The sequence below is a fragment of the Recurvomyces mirabilis genome, assembly GCF_035927965.1.
Source record: "Recurvomyces mirabilis strain CCFEE 5264 chromosome Unknown scaffold_24, whole genome shotgun sequence".
Lineage (NCBI taxonomy): Eukaryota > Fungi > Ascomycota > Dothideomycetes > Mycosphaerellales > Teratosphaeriaceae > Recurvomyces > Recurvomyces mirabilis.
The window spans coordinates 38,676-57,338 of NW_027041958.1; the positions used below are offsets into that span (position 1 = coordinate 38,676).

Here is an 18,663-nt window from a genome sequence, read left to right on the forward strand (position 1 = left end):
GGTGCAACAGGCCGAGAATCACCTCCTCCACAACAACTATATATAAGATCTGCAAAAAGCTTCAGCGGCTATATGAGTCTACACTGCAGACCAGGCTGTTATTGTACTATATGACTGAAACCAACGCAGACACTTTCAACAGTCGCCACATGCGGATAGTAATAGACACGTTCACAAGCTTATAGGAGGCCATCACTAATACCCGCTCGAGAGGTGACGCGACTTCAATGCCACGGCCTCGTTGGTTATGGTCCGTACATTGTACTGCCAACCAGTCGCATTCGACTGCAATCGACCGGGTCAAAACCAGACCTAACAGCAACAACGTTGAGGGTAGCGGGTGGAGGTTCGGATGTACCACGCAACCAGCAGTACGGCTGTCTTTGGCCATACATGTCCTTGTATCCAATCCGCATAGCTGGTCGGATCGCGCATCACTGACTCTCTGCTTTTGCTAAAGAACGATCCTCGGGTGAGAAAGTTTTGAGAGGCAACCGCAAGGACTGTACGGATTACGACTCCGTCACAGTGTTATGTGGGTCTTCTGTTCCCTCCCAGGACCAGACCATCGCTTACGTCAAAGGGCATACCGCAGGTATCAGGTATGTCAACCAAGGCTGACGAAGTTGATCGTCGGGACAGGTCAGATCTGTGCCAAGGTAGCGTCCAGGTCGTGGAGTTTAGCAAGGCCGGTCGTGCTCGTGATCAACAACAGTACGATTCTTGCTTGCGGCAGGTGACTGACATATGAGGTCGCCGCTGCGAACAGCATCAAGAACATCACGTACGGTACACTTCAGGTCTCGTGCATGTCGTGCTATCCCAAAATTCCATCTGGGCATAGATCAGTTCGATGAGATTTGATCCTGTCCCTGTCTAGAGCACGAGTCCCAATTGTTGATGTTGTGCTCTCAAGAACAATTGTGCGTTTCCTCGGGTCATCTGCCCGAGTCCGCGGTATCCTTCCGCGCTTTTGTAGCTGCGGCGCTTCTCGTGGACAAGGCCAAGTTTTGATAGTTCCTGCTTCAACAGTATTCATTCGAATGAGTCTACGATAACCTCAAGATTCATGAGAAGATGGCGAAGGAACTTTCGAAGGCGAAATGTATCTTGCTGGCAGTACACTTTGCATCGGCGGCCAATGTCAAAGCACTGCACTCCTTCACACCCACTCGATCCGATGTACTAGACCCAGAGCTCATTCTACGAATTATCTTGACCTACCTACCCGAGAGCCTGGACCCCAAGGAATATGTCAAATATGTCGAGGAGGTTGGAACGAGACTGTACCTGGACATACAGCGGGAGGAGATCGAGCTGGATATCACTCCGGTGCAGGATATTCCAGAAGAGCAGGCACAAAAGCAGGTCAAGAAGTTGAAACTGTTGGATACGAGTTCGCCTACGTTCCCACCACATGCGCCGAATGACCTGCTCACACGATTCCTATGTCATCGTGCGTACCGAATCGACCTCGAGACCGGATTGCTCAGCTATATTCCGCCACTCATCGAGCCATTCTTGCCTAGGAATGAGTATTTGAAGACATGGTACATCAGCGTGGTTCTCCCAATCGTAAGGCTCGAGGTGGAGTATTATGGAAATGAAAGCGACACGCCCCAAATCGGGCTCAAGGAGTTCTCGGAACTGGAAGGGCCAACAGGCATCGATGTGCTCTTGCAGAAGGGCGAGCGGAAAGATGGCCAAGTGCCCATGACTTCTCACAGCAACACCACAATCGGACGTGACGTCAAGTCCTTGGTGGGACCGTGGATGTATGGACACACAGAGCGCAAAAGGCGCAAGCTGGGCCATTCGCGCCACAACAGTGGTGGCGGGGACGAAGATACTGACAAGGACCTCGCTCAGCGTGTCCGTAAGATATCACTGTCTGGTGTCTCTGCCGAGGACAAGACAGGACATGATTGGGAGTACATGTACAAGTGGATGGTGCGCAAAGCATCCAACCAGAACTTCATCCTTGTCGCCCATTGTATTGAAGATTGGGACGGTCCGTCTGATGTAGACTTTGGTGGCCTCAGTCAAGGTGGACGAGACTACATGGACGACGAGCTCTTGCGCAAACTCGAATCTCAATATGCTCAGGCCGCATTCGCGACGTGCTATGCCTCCCAAGAGGATTCGAAGGACACTATCCGTGGCGCACACGGCATACTAGCACGTCTAGCAGAATTACTGGACTTCATTCCTCCGCCTGATTTAGCATCATCTGTTGATTCATTACCCAAGGTCGAGCGCCATGCGACCAGACTGGAAAAGTCCAGCGACACCAACGAGCTTGCACCAGCCAGCCTTCTTACGCCTGAGCATCCACTCACAACACCTCGCATGGAGACATACATGCTCTTGCAAATGTTAGTATATAGCGCATACCAGTTCGATGGTCTCGGCTACCCTATTGCAATTGTCAAAGTGGCCAGGATCCAATTCTACGATACCCATGAAGAACAACTTGCTTTGCTCCAGAAGATCCTGAAGGGTCTAGCGACCCGAAATGGCGGTAAACGCGACGAAGCGCAATGGACGGCTGATCGTGAGAAGTTGATGTGGCTCTGGAATTGGGGCATAGAAAGCGATGACGAGAATGCCGAAGAAGGTGCGGGAGTGCTCGGCAGGGTGAAGCGAAAGGTGTTCGAGGAGGAGATGCTGAAAGTGTTCACAGAGACCGGATGTAAGTGAGATTGTTTTGTTGTCTAATGCACATACGACAACTGCCAGCTGGTTTCTTTCGACTATTCGCCACAATCGTCTCTTCTGTCTACCTTGACGGATTGCCCATTGTAGGACATCTCGCTTACTCTCCTTATTCTCGTACCCTCCAGTGGACGATGTAGACCCCACCCAGAATACCGACGCCTTTGGTGGCATGGAGAAAGACGACTTGAGTTTCCCGTTCGTTGCAGACCAAAGCGATCTCGAGCGAGTGGGCGCGCACAGTCTCGCTAACAAGTGATCTTCCTTGTTCTAGGCCACGAAATGGTGAAGAAGCTGTATCTAGCTGATGGGCCTTCCGGCGAGTCGACATCACTAAGTCGTGAGATGATTGAGACGGTCATACTGGCTAAGGCAATGGAGTCTTACGATGGGGCGAGCAACGGCAATAAGACAAGAGGTGGTGTGAGAAGAGCCAGTGAGACGTGAGATAACAGTACCAGAATCGACTCTGCTATGTCTTATAACTGACAACACATGCAGGATTGATACTTTCAAGTCATTCTTCCCGAACAGTACTCGTCTTCGCCAAGCCACCTCATTGATCGCCTCCACGCATGCATTATCTTTCTATTCGCTCACATTACAACATGGTGTGCCATTCAAGCCTGTCAGCATACGAGTCAGCTCCGATCCTGTAACCTTAATCGACAAAGTTCTGGAGCAGAATCCACGCAGCTATACGAAGCTGGACGATCTCGTTGAGATAGGGAAGAACCTTGTCTCATCTGGCCTACCGCAATCAAATGCAAATGCAAATGCTGCCGACTCGACTGAGATGCGAGCAGGTGATCTCCAGAAGATCAGAAAAGAGGCGGAGAGGAGAGTTACTTTCATGGCCGTCGAAGCAGCACTGCGTGAAGACGACTTCGAGACTGCATACTCATACATTGTTAACAGACTCACTCCTTCTGGTGCGGACCTCACTGCACCAAGCCAAGCCGAAGCAGCCAAAAAGCATGCCCGGAGCAGCTCTACTGCAAGCTCTCGAGCTCGAAGGCACAAGCAGGCAGAGGATGACATATCGTGGCGTGCCGCTTTCCTCGCTGGTCGCTATCGCCCTACCACATCCACTCCTCCGACATTGCGTCGTCTAGAGCAGCGCACAGAACTGTTGTCTCTGGCTTTGCTGCTGGCGCCAACCGCACAACTGACGGACATCCTAGCCGTTTGGCGTCGCTGCGAAGAAGAAACCACAACTTTTCAGAAGTCTCAGCAACAAGCAGAAGAAGACTTCGATGACCGTGCCGATAAGCGCGGAAGCTTGAGCGCACTACCAGGCAACTTCACATTGACCGGCGATCAACCAGAAATGATTCTCAACCAGAGACGCCGAGAGATGGGACGACTCGGAGCCGGCGGAGCAGCGAACACAGCCGAGCGTGGTGCACCGATGAGTATGTTCGACCTTACGCGTAGTGCGGCGAGGGCATTCAGTAGGAATGCTTTCCCGCTTTCAGCTGGTGCAGCTGCGCCAGCTGCGCAGACACTGGAGAGGGTGTTGAGTGATTTGAGTGAAGGGCAGAAAGGTCTGGAGAGTAGTGTGGACAGTTTGGGCAGCAACGAGGGAGGACAGCAGAGGGTGCGTAAGAGGGATATGATTGCTGACACGGTCGAAGGAGGCTTGGCCGCCGGGTTAGGCTGGGTACTCGGTGCAAAGCCTGCAGAGAGAGGTGGCCAGTGATTATGACCTTATCCTATTAGATCTTTACCTCCTCATGTCCAATGCCCAGCTTTCTGCCTGCGTGATCTATGGCAGAACGGCGTAAGTGGCTGTGCAAGGCTGTTGCTGAGATCACACCGCGGATATCGTTGCACACTTTCAACTCTTTTCGATCTTTCCTTATCAACCCTCACCTGCGAAGTCGATAGTGCGGACCCCTCGTGCTGTATGACCGTAACTTCGTGCAAATACATGCTTACAGCATAGAGCCGTTATTAAGCACATGGACACGGATGCACAACCTCCCTAGTTGCGTTTGAGATGTCGGACATACACTCCGAAGAGCACGAACTCGGAGCCTTCCGACTACTATTCACCATCATTTCCGAACACATCATCGCAGACCACGAAGATTACGGCACAGACCTCACGGCCATCCTGAACCACCTTGCTCCCGGCGCCCGCAGCGTCATCGCCAGAGTCCGACACTACGTTCTCGAGCCCGACCGCGGTCTCCAGCAAGCCAAGGCCTTCAAGGACTCCTACAGTCCCACCTTAGCCATGATCGGGGTAGCCAGCGCCCATCATTGCCCGAATAGCTCTGATAGCCCTGTCGCTCCCTGACCTTGCACGACTACACTGGACCACGCAAGCCGCTTTCGTAGTAAGCCTAGCATCGGCTTCGTTATCGGTGTACTTCGCGTGCGTACTACAGGGGACGATGAGTCGACTACAAAGCGCCGGCGAAGTTCAAGCCTGGGTGATAAGACGTCGTAGTTCCAAAGTCGGTCCTGATGCCACGACTATCATGGGCTTGAAAGTAGATCTGGAACGAGGTGACTAGGTCCTTCGCCCCACGAACAGCATGCTTGATACTCGGGGGGCGGCGATGTTGAGGGAGTCATTCCAGGAATTTCGAGATCTGGTAACGCTAAACTACCGACCGTCGTTCAGCGCGGCACTCATGCTCACCGCGCCGAGTCAGTTGCTCAGTCTCGCTCTCCTCGCCCTCCTCACTGGGTTCGGGATTTACTTCGGCCTCCTCTATGTGTCTAGTCTGCCAGGAGTTGTGGGCAGGGGATCCGCCTTCGCGGTTTTTATCGTGTACCTGGCGACGACATGTTGTGGCGCTCTACTCTACTATGGCCCACAGGTGGGCAAGCTTGTCGACTACGCGAGAGGAAAAGAAGTGCACGCCGTGATGGAACAGAATGAGGATTTATACGAAAGAATGCCGAAGCACGTGTCTGTTCACCAGTGAAGAGAGAGAGTGCGATGCTTGAGCTGGCTAGTAGAGTAGACGACCACGAGATGTGTGTACCCCTTGTTGAACTGTGTCCAGCCAAGTCGCTAGTGAAGGAAGACCACGGGAGTTCACAAACCACACTGTCGGGCTAGGCATCTTTCTCAAGCGTCAAAATTCGTTGCATTGGTGAGAATGGTTGAGCACAACGCCCATTGGGGACATGACTATAGATACGTGCGTCACGTATAAAGGCGAAACAAAACTACTTATCATAATCAGACGGTATTGCCTCACGCTGAGACGCTCGTCGGAACGTTGGCATGCATCTTTGCACCGGGAGAATGCGACGCGTGAGACAAGTTAAATAATACTAAAGAGGCATCAGCAAAATCTGATTACAACAATCACGAAATAAAGCAAGCAAAAGCATGTCAGTAAGCACCAAGCAGCAGCATCGTGTACCCTCGTCGAAAGCATCTCAACATCCGCTTTGGCCAATCTCTTTACCCCCCTCAACCGTTGCTGGTGACAGTGCCAGAAAAAATCCGTCAAGCTGTGGTGGCTGGTCATGCCGTTGGTGCAAGTGATTATTCGAACGACCCAGCTCGAAGCACTCATTCGCTCCGCTTGATCTAAGCAGGCGGTGGTGGCGGTGGGGGCACATCACCTGGAGGAGGTGGAGGCGGGACATCGCCAGGCGGAGGAGGCGGCGGAGCATTTGTCTGCCATGGAGCAGCTCCACCAGCTTGATAACCACCATTGTATCCGCCTCCATTGCCATAGCCACCTCCACCATATCCTCCACCGTTCAAATCCTGTTGGCCGCCGTACCCGCCGTTATCTTGTCCACCGCGAGCCCAGGGAGCCGCGCCGCCGGACTGTTGGCGTTGCTGCCATGGAGCAGGACCGCCAGTGGGCTGACGATCATTGTAGCCGCCGCCGCCGCCGCCATAGCCGCCGCCATAGCCACCACCATTGCCGTTGTCTTGGCCACCACGAGCCCAAGGAGCAGGACCACCGGTAGGTGGCTGGCGCTGCCACGGAGCTGGACCACCTGCGGGCTGCTGCTGCTTCCACGGCGCCACAGCTTCGCCACCTCCATTGACGGGAGCACCACCAGCACCACCTTCCTGCCATCCAATCTGTTTGGAAGGGTCGCCCGAAGTGCCACCAGCAAGCTCGTTCATCAACTTGTCGTAATCATCCTCGGGACCAGCACCAACGGCACGTCGAGGAGGCAAGTTGCGGAAGTCTGCGCCGCGAGCACGATCAGGACAGTCGCGGGCCATGTGTCCAGCGTTGCCACAGACACGGCAGATGATGCTGGCGGTGAAATTACGAGCCTGTGGGCAGTCGTACTTGCGGTGGCCGATCTCGCCACAGTTCTGGCAGGCTTGGTTCTCGTCGTCACGGAGCGTGCCATTGAGTGCAGCGAGCTCTCGGAGCTGATTACGCTTGAGTTCGTTCTGACCTTCTGGGATAGAGGCGGCCTGACTTACGTTAGCATACTTCTTCGTTGTGTGTAAAGCAGGAACACCTACAGTTTCGATGACGTTGTGGATAAGCTTCTTGGCCTTGTTGACCTTGTCTTCAGTCTCGGCCATGATCAAGCAATGCAAATCTTCGTCCTGGTTGCTGGCGTGAGCGGCATCGGATTTGCCTTTGCCTTCCTTGACGGAGCCTTTGCCTCGGATGGCGATCTTGGCACCGGATTCTTTCTCCATGGTCTTGAGCGTATTGCCACGCGGTCCAATCAGTAGGCCGACTGTTAGTAGAGAAAAGCTATGTGTTAGTGTTTATTCAGGTAAGTGCGAACGTGTTAGTTGTGGGAAGGTTAGAATGACTTTTGATCGCCATGAACAGAGTGTGTAGTATATGTATGTAAGGGAAGGGAGTTAGTGGGTTAGTATGCGTACTGAAGTTGATTTCTGGATAGTCATTGACTGGCACATAGACCTTCTCCTGAGTCTTGGTAGGCCTGCGGTAGTCTGATGGTGGATGGTAGCTCGGGATGATCTTCATCGCCTTTTCGATAAGCTTATGACGTTCCTCCTCCAGCTTCTTGCGGTAGCGGTACTCGCGGGTGTTGACACGTCTACCGAAGTTGTCGTACTGCGGCGGTGGGGAGGGGGAGCTGGGTAGTATGTTAGTGAGAGCGTGAAGGTGGCGGTAGATGGGGATGGTACGCACCGATCGCCATCAGCAGGCACGACATCGTTGATGCGCAGCTTTTGGCTAATCTCCTCGACACGCAAATGTGTGACATAGGCATCCAGCTGCTCAGCAGTCATGGGCGCGGTGATGGCCGTGGGAAGGTTCATCAACCCGGCCGCCTTGTTCTCCGACGCCTCGCCCCATCTGTTACGCTTGCGACGCTTCTTAGTGCCGTCGGGGTTGAGCTCAGGCTCGCGCCGCTCAGGACTGCGACCGCGCTTGTTGTCAGAAGGGGCGGGTGGTGGAGGAGGCGCCGAGTCGAAGTCGCCATCATCCTCACCGCCAAAGCGACGACGATTGCCGAGCGGGATGGTGTTGGCGCCGGTCTGGCCGACGTTGCTTCTCCACGACATGATGGCGATGATCGAGGTCACAGTGTGATGGTGAAAAGGAGGGTGTGGGTTCGGCGCGAGCTTCGAAAGTCGAGATTCGAGAAGGGGAGCGCGAGTCATGTCGAAATAGCGCTTGCATGTGATCGCAACTGAACACACTCTTCCGCTTCTGCATGTGTCCTCCAGGCATACACCACAATGCAGTCTGTACGGCAAGTTCAGCGCCTAAACGATCTGGAACTCGAGAAAGTCGTCCAGCCCAACGCATCCTGGCACACAGACTACCGCGACACAGCCTACATCTACATCGGCGGCCTGCCCTTTGAATTATCCGAGGGCGACGTCTTAACAATCTTCAATCAATATGGAAACCCGGTGCACATCAACTTGGTCCGCGACAAGGAAACAGGCAAGAGTCGCGGCTTCTGCTTCCTGAAGTACGAAGACCAACGAAGCTGCGATCTGGCTGTGGACAATTTGAGTGGTGCAGGAGTAATGGGCAGGGTGATCAGTGTTGATCATACGCGGTACACGAAGAAGGAAGGTGAGATCGAGGGCATTGGCGATGAGCAGGACGACGAAGCAGATGTCACGGATCGCGAGGGTGACGGGAGGAGGAAGAGGAGAAGGACGGAAAGTGTTAGTGAGAGTGAACAGGAGAGGCCAGTGATCAAGGAAGAGGTTGAGCTTGCGAAGCTGAAGAGGGAGATGGACGATGATGATCCCATGAAAGCGTATCTGGTCAAGGAGAAGCAGAAGGAGGTTGACGAGGCTTTGAAGGCTGTTGTGAAGAGGAAGGAGAAGGACAGACGGAGTGGGAGAGAGCATAAGCACAAGCACCACCATCGATCGCGGCGGAATCAAGACGACGAGGATGGCGAGCGGAGTAGGCATAGACCACGACGTGACAAGGATGGTGGCAATGAGAAGGACTCCCGGCATCGCGATCCAAGAAGAGAACGATCTGAGTCGCCTCGATTCGACGAGGACGATCGCCGAAGACATCGTGCACGGCATGAGCGAGACGAAAGAGATGGCAGAGGTCGTGACTGAAACCAGCACGGTCTGAAAAGTCACGATATACTTGAGAATATGACGGGCTGCTCCCGCTTACACTTTGTTCGACAAGTCACATGTACCATCGCTCGCCCTATTACGTGCATCACGCTCGGCTTGGGTCTATCTCAAGAGCCCGCATCGTCCCGAAACCCGATGTTTACGCCTGCTTCTCGACATCTCCAATGGGCACGTCCGTCCTCGGCCAGAAGTGAGACAGGTCGCCGACGGGGAGGTTGAAGGGCATACGAAGCTCATAGCTCATGATCACGAACGTCATGTACCCTACAAAACTGGTCAGTACTACTTTATGGCCCAAATCATGATCATCATGGGAGATCCTACAACCGAAGGCGGCCGTGATAAACAGTATTGCTCCGCCAGCCTACAATCGTTAGCCCTCAACCACGAAGTCGATCGCAAATGTCTACGAACCTTCTGCAGATGACCAGCCATCACATATTCACCCGCTGCGACTTTGAAGTACGCACCAGCCAAGATCCACGCAGCCATCGTCACTGTACCGAAGATGACTGCGAAGATGACATTCGTCTTGAGCGTAAAGATCCAGAAAGTGAAGAGTGCGAAGCCCTGGCGAAGAAGCCAATCAGCACATATTCAGAGACTGCAGGCTTCAAGAATGCGACACGTACCCACACAATCAGATACAGACCTATCGTAGCATTATATCCTTTGCTCGCGGCTCCCTCGGCCGCATTGCCAGTGGTCGAATACGCCGCCGCTAGACCAAGGCTAGGGAGTTGCAACAGGCCGAAGCTGAGCCAGAAGACGGAGAACAGCGACTGAACCATCATGGGGAAGAAATTGCCCATGATCCACTCGAAGATCGTTGCCAGAATAAGCAGGACCGGACCAACGAAGAAGAATATCCCGGCTACTCCTGCAAGCCCGTCCGCGCCGCCCCACCCCATGTTCTGGAAGCCTTGGTTACTACAGAATGTGCTTTTTGCTTCGTATAGCTGATGATACTCACCACCATGGCGAAGGTGAAGGTGCTTATCACGAATCCTACGAATCCCATGGGGGTGGGATTTGCAAAACGTTTGATGGCATCGCCGGAATGGGGTGTTTTAGGTGTGAGGTAGAGTTTCTCGAAGAGCTCGGGTGAGATGGTCATGCCTGTTTGCGTGGGATGGAGACGCAATTCATCGTGCGCTGCGGAGTCGATAGCATGGATGTCGGTACCGTTGTGATCGGGGAGGGCCTTGCGGTGTGTGGAGGTCGTGGACGACATTGTAGGATCGGTGGTCGTAGCAGACAGACAAAGGCGATTGAGCGAGCACGTAGGAGGTCCGCTATCAATGGACGAAGCTCAAGAGGTGCAGCCAGTCCTCCATCTATATACAGACACCTCTCACAGCTCTCACCACCCATTTGACTCGATCGCGCGGCAAAGCGATATAGTACATGCATATCTGCCGTGAGCTTGCCCGCACTGTGGCGGCCTCGCGTGTGACTGCATCTAGACAACATGCCCCTTCGCTCTACTCTGCCTTGAACATTGGAGACCAGTGGCATCGTGCACTGTCACGCCACGCGACATGGTTGTCAGACGCTACGGCGTCGACATATCATCTGCCGGGTTTTTGGTATGGCCAATCGTGGAGTCTGGGGAAGTGCAAGTTGGAGTCGAGGAGCGGAAATGTGGGGTTTGCATGGCCATGGCATAGGTACGAGGTACATACTCGCATCTGAGGTTGGATGAGTTGAGCGAAACGAGCTGTCATGACAAGCGGTCGTACGTCGCATCCAGCAGCACACAGGGCGCCAAGGCTTAGATGCCCTTGAGACCTGTCTCGGTGGTGTGATGCGGGCTGTACTAAGCGAGATGATGAGGCAGCATTTCAAGGCATCCACGGCAGGTGCACTGCCTCACTGTATGCAGGCTGATCTATATGAGCTGGAAGACGTATCCTTTCCTGATAAGCATTGTTGAAGCACGCGTGACACAAAACAGTCTCATATATCTAACAAAAACCAAGCCTCCATAGCTTGCTGACTGGACATTCGGCGCATATCAGGCACCGGTCAAGCTAAAGTAGGACGAACGATGTGGAAGATGCCAAGCCTCGAAGCAAACCGTCATGGTTCTCAAGGCTGTTCAGATCAGAAGAAGCACAGCGGGACCGCCAGCAGCCGATCACTAGGACGAGTCAGCTTGATGCAAAGACGACAAGTGGCAGCAATGAACGAGCAGACACACAGGGCGGGACCAGGTCAAGTCCATCGATGTACGAAGACCCTTTTGAAACCGGCCTGATCAGGTCAACAGCTGCCTTCAACCTGCTTCAGAAGGTGAAGTCGACGGCACAGCCCGACGAGGCGTTTCGTGATGCTGGAATGGGCGATAAGCCTTAGACGGCATGCCGTATTAGTGTGGTGGGTGACAATGAAGGTAAGAAGCTGTACCAAAGGCTGGCCTACTTGTGCGGTAGCTCATCCATCGGCAGAAACATAACTCCATCTTCATCCTCGACCCAATTGCCACGGGATAACGACTTCTCATGATCACCCTCGTAGCAATAATACTTCCGATCTTTCTGTAGTGCTCCACGAGCACCAATACCCAACGATCCGCGATCGTGGTCGACTTGCTCATCACCAATCCATGCCGGTAGTCGATCAAGCACAGCGATCTGATTCTGCTTCCGGCCGACCATGAGCGGTACATGACTGCCTACTGCAGCACCCACGCGCATCATAGCGAAAGCGTCAAGCTGGCTCGTCCACCTGACGTGCATGGACGAGTAAACGGCCATAGCGAGCAACGACAGCAGGAAAATTGCCAGGAGGGTGGAAATGAAGACGATGCCGGCAACAGAGATGGCCGGCACTTGGGTGTCGACGCCCAAATCTATGCTCACTGATAGCGTCCTGCCTGAATTTGGGATCTGATTCTCCAGCCAAGCCTTTGTAGCGAGGAATGCGGCGGCATCAAAAGCATTTTCCATGGTCGGAACATCTGTAACCTGGAAAGTGCGGAGCCAGAGACTTATGCCAGCGTCTAGATCAACTTGGGATTTGGTGGCGTTGTTGACAATACAGCGGTGACCTTGGGTCCAGTCCGAGTAACCATATGTCACCTGCTGGAGGAACTGTAGGGGTGCGTAGTCCACGCAAATGCCATCTGGGAGAGAGCTGTTGTTGCTCTCGATGAATGTTTCCGGGTACGAAGTCCGTTCGTCGATGAAAGAGCCTTCGCCGAAAAGCGCCATGGCGACGGTCAGCAGTGGTCCCTTGTTCGTCGTCCGAATGACAGCGGCGCGATTGGTGTCAAGATCATCGTCCGCCGCACGCTTGTATAGATCCGCATTCGGTATGTGCGGGTCACTGCTCGTGGTCAGTATGGGTCATGGTGAGTTTGTCAAGTCGGAAATTCATTAGAACTTGCAGGTCGTGGTACTCACAAAATCTCGTTTCTGTCGCCTTCGAACAGGTTCAGACCTTGTCTCTCGCAAGAGTAGTCACAGTGGTTGTTTGGATCGTCTACGAGTAGTGCTCTGTTCGTGGTCAGCTATTATGGCTGCACTCAAGGCGTCGACTTGCTCTACGAGGAGGAATGTACCCTGGATGGCCATCATTCATGTAGTTTGGCAATTCAAAATAACCAGCAGTCGTCTTCATGGTGATTCGGTACAGCGATCCGTTTGGTTCAAGTGTAGCTCCGGCGTCCGCTCTGCTGACATTCAGGTATAGAACTTCCGCGAAGTCTTGTCGAAGATGTGTCGACGTCCAGGGTGTTTGTGTCACAACTCCAGGCAAGCAAGCTTCGATCGCCCATGGGTTTACAGTATCAGAAATATTGTTGCTATATTTGATCGAGTATGCACCCATCTCTGAGCAATTAGCGGGATAATCTGTGCTAGAGATCACTTCATATGTCGAAGAAGAATTGAAGCGAGGAGCGAACTGTGTTATCACACCTGTGGTTGTCGTTGACGGAAGCTGAGAGAAGAAAGGATCCGAAAGGGATGAGATGTTGCCTAGAGTCGCGCCGTACCCACAAGCCGAGGGTGGTGGTATCCATTGCCCAGCAGCAATTGAGCTACTGCTGTTGGTTGCCAGGTCGGCCGCATTACACACAACACCGGACTGCCAAAGCTGAGTCATTGGCTCCGTACCTGTTGTCGTAGCCAGCGCACTTCGCGTCATGAGCACAACAGAACCATCATCCGGTCTATTTGGGTTCGCTGGGGCGTATTTGAGGAAGTCCGTGAGATCAGCAATATTCTGCAGCTTGACTCTGTAAATAGGCACCTTGATAGAAGTCGTCGTGAGGAAGACCTGCTGGATAGGCTGGATGATACCGCCAAGAATACTCAACACGATTGCGAGACCCAGGAAGAAGCTACCACAACGTTTGAATCCAGATGGAGTCAAGAGCGCCCAGTACGTCTTCGGGTCCGTCCAACCTCGATCAGCCAGCACAAGAAGCTGACGCATTGTCAAACCTGGTCTCTTGGCAGCGAACTGTGAAAAGGTCACGGCGGCCTGCGAGCAGACCGCGGAGGTGACCGGTAGGGTCAAAACGGCCACGATCGACTGTATGACGCGCATGGCCTGGTACCACTTTTCATTTGCGGCGTAGTCGGGCTTGTGGAAGCCATTTCTCCAGAACAGATAGGCAGTGCTGAGATAGCCGTAGCGAGTGCCAGTCAGAGGCCGTATGGTCAGTAGGGTAATGATTGTCCAGGGGACAACAGATAGCACCGCGTAGGCTCCGACAATCCAAAGGATGTATGTCGAACGCTTTAAGGTGGTTGTGGACGACTGTTGAGCTGCGGCGTGGTTCTCGTCTCTGACTGAGGTGGACTTCGTCGCTTCTTCGAATCTCGGGGGTGGTTGACGCAGGAAACTGTCGTCCTCCATGGTCGCTAGATGATGTTTAAGGCCACGCGAGCACTCAGAATATCATGCTCGCGCTCGGCGATTCAAGTGAGAGATAATACCTACCTGTCGCAGAACCGCTGTAAGGCAGTGTCCTGTGTTAAAGAACACCAACTGAAGGCCACGGCTTCGTCTTGCCATGACATTATGGTGATCTTGCTTCTATCAGTATCATGGGTCGTGGCGCAGCCGACATTGGAGGATTCAAGGGCTGCAGCTTGGGCCCGCGGGTGGTTTGAGCTTCAATGTACCCACCAAATTTACACTGTGCAGCGGATCCTGCGAGTCGATCATGTAGGGTGTTGAAATCATAGAGACGAACGCCTGGTAGGAATGTGATTTTTTTGAGAGAGCAGCACGCTGTGGATGATTGCATCGGAGGTCGATGATACCTTAGGAGCGGGCATCTCACCACGACATTGATTGCCAACACCGTGGCCTCAATTGGTGCACATCATATTCTTCACTGCCTATCCAGCTCCGAATAATATCTGAACACACCCATCGAATACTTCAACCGCCTCTCACTGCTCAGGTAATCCTTCAAACCTTTCTCCTCCTTCACACTCCCATAGAATTTACCCAACAAGTCCGGGAATTCCTTCTTGCGAGCCTCCATCTCCTTCGGGAAAGCGAAGAAGAGGCCGTCCAAAACTTGCCAGATCGTTGTGTCGGCATATGTCAAGGATGAGCCGACAAGATATTTGCCTTGACCATTGCTTTCCTTCTCGTTGTGCTGGCGTACTCGGTCGAAGTATGAGAAGAATTTCGGTAAACGGTTCTCACGAACATCCTGCAGCGTTGATCAGTATCGAGATCAGGTACACGGCTGGGATAAAGAAACTACTTCATAAGTCAGTTCGTCCGGCACATACCTCTGCTTTCTTCAGAGCCTCATCCCTCTGTTCTTCGTAATACTTCGCAACTGCGATAGGATGATGGGTATCGTGAACCTCATTGTTGAGGTCCAGCGAAGTCAGAGCCAGCTGCTGGACGTAATACTTCCCAGCCTCGTCCTCTGGAGCCAGACCGAGCTTTTCACCAAGATACCAGAGGATATTCGGCGTTTGTGCAATAACCAACGCTCTACTGTTTGGTTCAGCCCCTGGCACGCGAAGAGCAGGTGGCGAGAAGACAGGCGGGTTACCATCAGCACTTTCGATGCCTTTGTTCATGCATATGTCTCTGACGGTGGAGTAGCCATCTCTCTGCTCGTTTGCCAGGTCTGTGTATGCAACGCCAGCCGCTTCGAAAGCCAGACGAATGAATTCACCTCGACCTGGCGTGCCTGGATGGTAGAGCAGCTCGTAATGAGGATGTGTTCGTTGCTTCTTCGAAGACGATTGTGCCATGCCTGCTGATACCGTGAGACTATACCTGCCTGAGTTCTGTAGTGTTGACAGACAAGTTCTTCGCTTGACTGCGGCAAGCATTGACTGATATCAAATACAGCAATCCTCGGTCCAACCTCACCAAGGAGGGATCATGCTGATTGAGCATTCGGAAGCAATTCCGTTTCTTACAATGATGGACGCATTGCTGCTGTGGTCATTTCGGCATTAGGGATTATGAGACATGAGGCGATACTACAGACCTCATCCTTGAATGCGATTGTTTCACTTTCGATTGGAGCCGCCAAATGGAATACTAAACAATGTTATCTACTTTGCAAGAAGGCTCATGGATCAAACTGCCATTGATTCCACAGCGTCATTCAGGAACGTGCTTCCCCAGATCTGGCAACGGCCAGATCGAAACATAGATCTACATAGATGATGCGCTCCAATCAACCTTCAGCAAACACACGTGGAGCTTTGGGTACATCCATCACGTTTCTGGAACCCTACATCCAGCAGATAACCCTCTCTTTTGATCTAGCACGTACAGAATGGCACCGAAGGCGGGAGCACGAGTAATCTACTGGTCCCGAACCGATCTGCGCTTGCACGACTCGCCAGCACTGAAAGCAGCTCTTGATCTTAAGCCCTCTGCGCTATATCCAATCTGGTGCTGGGACAGCCATTATGTCTACTCCTCCAGAGTCGGCGTCAACAGATGGCAATTCTTGATCGATTGCATGAACGATGTATCAACCAGCATCACCAAGATCAACAAGAAGAGCAAGCTGTTCGTGCTACGAGAACCAGCTGTTACATTACTTCCGAAATTGCTCAAAGCATGGAAGATAACCCATCTTGTGTTCGAGAAGGACACAGATGCGTATGGTAGGGACAGGGACCAGCAAGTCATAGTAGCAGCAGAGAAGCTGGGAGTGCAGATCATCACTAAGTCAGGACGGACATTGTGGGATAGTGATGAGGTTGTCAAGGCCCATGGAGGGAAGCCGACAATGAGTATATCTCAGCTACAAGCGGCAGGGGCCAAGGTTGGCCATATCGCTCCGCCAATCGAAGCACCGAAGAGCCTACCAGATCCTGGTGATACCGAGCTGGACATCCAGCAACAGCAGCCAGAGGAAGGACGGGACATGAACCGGAATGCTAGGACGGACGAAGAGAAGTCGTACGCATCTGGTATATCAGGACCGAATGGTGACTTCAGCATCCCAACGCTCGAGGAGATGGGGTTGAAGCCTGCCACGTCACCAATCCGAGGAGGCGAGAGTCTCATTCTGGAACGACTTGAGAAGATTCTGGCAGATGAAGATTACACCGGCACGTTCGAAAAGCCCAAAACTTCACCAGCACAGTTCGAGCCGCAATCAACCTTCCTCACATCGCCGTACCTGCATTTCGGCGCTCTGAGCTGCCGCTACTTCTATCACCGCGTCGAAGAGATCGTAGAAGCACGACGCAAAGCCAAAAAGGCCTTCTCGGAGCCGCCAACGAGCTTGACAGGCCAACTACTGTTTCGAGATATGTACTTCGCTGCGCAAGCAGCACTAGGCTGGTCCTTTGGTCAGACGTACAACAACGACCACTGTCGTTTCATACCTTGGCATCTACCCAGTAAGGTGGACACGAAGACCGGCCTGATCACTGGCGAGTACGAAGTCGATGATGAGACGAAGGAACAAGAGTTCGTGCGATGGCGCGAAGGCAGGACAGGCTTTCCTTGGATAGACGCCATAATGCGACAGCTCAAGCACGAAGGTTGGATTCACCACCTTGCTCGTCATGCTGTAGCGTGTTTCTTGACACGAGGAGGCTGCTACATAAGCTGGGAGCGCGGTGCCGAAGTCTTCGAAGAATGGCTAGTCGATCACGAAGCAGCATGCAATATTGGAAACTGGCAATGGCTTTCATGCACAGCATTCTACGCACAGTTCTACCGCTGCTACAGTCCTGTTGCGTTTGGCAAGAAGTGGGACGATAACGGTGATTATATCAGAAAATATGTTCCGGAGCTGAAAGACATGCCGAAGAAGTATATATATGAGCCGCACAAAGCGCCAATAGCGGATCAGCGCAAAGCAGGGGTTGTGATAAAGGGCGATGGGTTGGAGGCCGAAATCGACGGCGTGACCGCTTATCCTAAACCCATGTTCGACTTTAACACTCAGCGCGAGGTCTGTCTCCAGGGCATGAAGCATGCTTATCAGCAACGTCTGTACGGTAACAGTCCGAAAGTTCTCGACGGGACTTGGAAGGAACTGTTCGCGGATGATGGTGCTGGGCTGACTGAGGGCAAGCAAGGCGGACCTGGCGGCATGATTGATTTTGAAGATGGTGATGATGGTGAGAAGCATCATGAAGAGTCTGTGCCGACGAGGCCCAAGAGAGGGATGGTGAGCAGGAGCGTCAAGAAAGAAGGCTCTGATGCTCCGAGTCCAGCTGCGAAAGGTCACAAGCGCGAGAGAAGCCAGGCCACACTCGACAAGGCTGTCAAGAAGACTAAATCGTGAAGCGATATGTCTACCTGCTAGCACAGACACCATTCCGTGGATCATCGGAGCGAGGGCACCCAGGTCTCCACGGCATAAGGATCTTGGACGTCCACTCGCGCACCGAAACGATCTTGGCTGGTGTTCATGCAGCTCATGCACATTATAGAGGAAGATGTCCTTCCAGCACAAGCTTCATGGTTCGCAGACGAGTCCGAATGAGCATCTCGGTCATTGATCTCCTCCAAGTCGATAAATGATGCCCGCCTGCATGTTGCGGTCGCTTTCATCGCACAAGTCAGCTGCCTGCGAAGCTGTGCCATAACCCGGTCTCATGATGAAGTCCGCTGCGGCTGCCGTTGGCCATGGAGCACAGCTCGAATTTGCAGAACATTTAGTCTGCTCTCTGCCTGCTCGCACCCTGGGTGCGGTCTGGAGTCATTCATGATGTGATAACCAAGCATACCTCAGACTCGTGTCTGTAGTCGAGACATAGTCAAGTCCTAAAGAATTTCAAGCATTGCGGATCTCGTGACTGGTTGGGGACGTCAATCTGAACTTGGCTTTTGCCACACGAGGCCGTCCGGGCAAATGTAAGTCACCACGATCGTAGCCTGGATCTCGAGGATGTAGAGCTCGTTTTAGCTGGTCAAGGGCTCGTAGCAGC

General features: G+C 53.0%; 8 protein-coding genes across 8 annotated transcripts; 4 read left to right on the forward strand and 4 right to left on the reverse strand.

Moving 5' to 3' along the window:
* Positions 1-1,077: 1,077 nt before the first annotated feature.
* On the forward strand, positions 1,078-4,417 carry LTS14_008131 (uncharacterized protein; the record flags this gene model as incomplete). The annotated part of the gene is made up of 3 exons (XM_064840819.1): positions 1,078-2,692; positions 2,990-3,158; positions 3,217-4,417. The coding sequence occupies 3 exons, from the start codon at positions 1,078-1,080 to the stop codon at positions 4,415-4,417; spliced, it is 2,985 nt and encodes a 994-aa protein (XP_064691456.1).
* Positions 4,418-4,485: 68 nt separating this feature from the next.
* Positions 4,486-5,020, forward strand: LTS14_008132 (uncharacterized protein; the record flags this gene model as incomplete). Its single annotated transcript, XM_064840820.1, has 2 exons — positions 4,486-4,498; positions 4,707-5,020. 2 exons carry the CDS (start codon positions 4,486-4,488, stop codon positions 5,018-5,020), a joined length of 327 nt encoding a protein of 108 aa, XP_064691457.1.
* A 1,254-nt stretch (positions 5,021-6,274) lies between these two features.
* LTS14_008133 (uncharacterized protein) lies at positions 6,275-8,209 on the reverse strand (the record flags this gene model as incomplete). Its single annotated transcript, XM_064840821.1, has 4 exons — positions 6,275-7,132; positions 7,184-7,407; positions 7,559-7,776; positions 7,833-8,209. 4 exons carry the CDS (start codon positions 8,207-8,209, stop codon positions 6,275-6,277), a joined length of 1,677 nt encoding a protein of 558 aa, XP_064691458.1.
* Positions 8,210-8,386: 177 nt separating this feature from the next.
* Positions 8,387-9,241, forward strand: cwf29 (RNA-binding protein Cwf29; the record flags this gene model as incomplete). Its single annotated transcript, XM_064840822.1, has 1 exon — positions 8,387-9,241. The coding sequence occupies one exon, from the start codon at positions 8,387-8,389 to the stop codon at positions 9,239-9,241; it is 855 nt and encodes a 284-aa protein (XP_064691459.1).
* A 163-nt stretch (positions 9,242-9,404) lies between these two features.
* Positions 9,405-10,499, reverse strand: LTS14_008135 (uncharacterized protein; the record flags this gene model as incomplete). Its single annotated transcript, XM_064840823.1, has 5 exons — positions 9,405-9,529; positions 9,590-9,629; positions 9,680-9,835; positions 9,898-10,179; positions 10,239-10,499. 5 exons carry the CDS (start codon positions 10,497-10,499, stop codon positions 9,405-9,407), a joined length of 864 nt encoding a protein of 287 aa, XP_064691460.1.
* Positions 10,500-11,685: 1,186 nt separating this feature from the next.
* LTS14_008136 (uncharacterized protein) lies at positions 11,686-14,134 on the reverse strand (the record flags this gene model as incomplete). The annotated part of the gene is made up of 3 exons (XM_064840824.1): positions 11,686-12,595; positions 12,673-12,765; positions 12,831-14,134. The coding sequence occupies 3 exons, from the start codon at positions 14,132-14,134 to the stop codon at positions 11,686-11,688; spliced, it is 2,307 nt and encodes a 768-aa protein (XP_064691461.1).
* A 481-nt stretch (positions 14,135-14,615) lies between these two features.
* Positions 14,616-15,504, reverse strand: LTS14_008137 (uncharacterized protein; the record flags this gene model as incomplete). Its single annotated transcript, XM_064840825.1, has 2 exons — positions 14,616-14,945; positions 15,028-15,504. The coding sequence occupies 2 exons, from the start codon at positions 15,502-15,504 to the stop codon at positions 14,616-14,618; spliced, it is 807 nt and encodes a 268-aa protein (XP_064691462.1).
* Positions 15,505-16,040: 536 nt separating this feature from the next.
* On the forward strand, positions 16,041-18,017 carry LTS14_008138 (uncharacterized protein; the record flags this gene model as incomplete). Its single annotated transcript, XM_064840826.1, has 1 exon — positions 16,041-18,017. The coding sequence occupies one exon, from the start codon at positions 16,041-16,043 to the stop codon at positions 18,015-18,017; it is 1,977 nt and encodes a 658-aa protein (XP_064691463.1).
* Between the last annotated feature and the right edge of the window lie 646 nt (positions 18,018-18,663).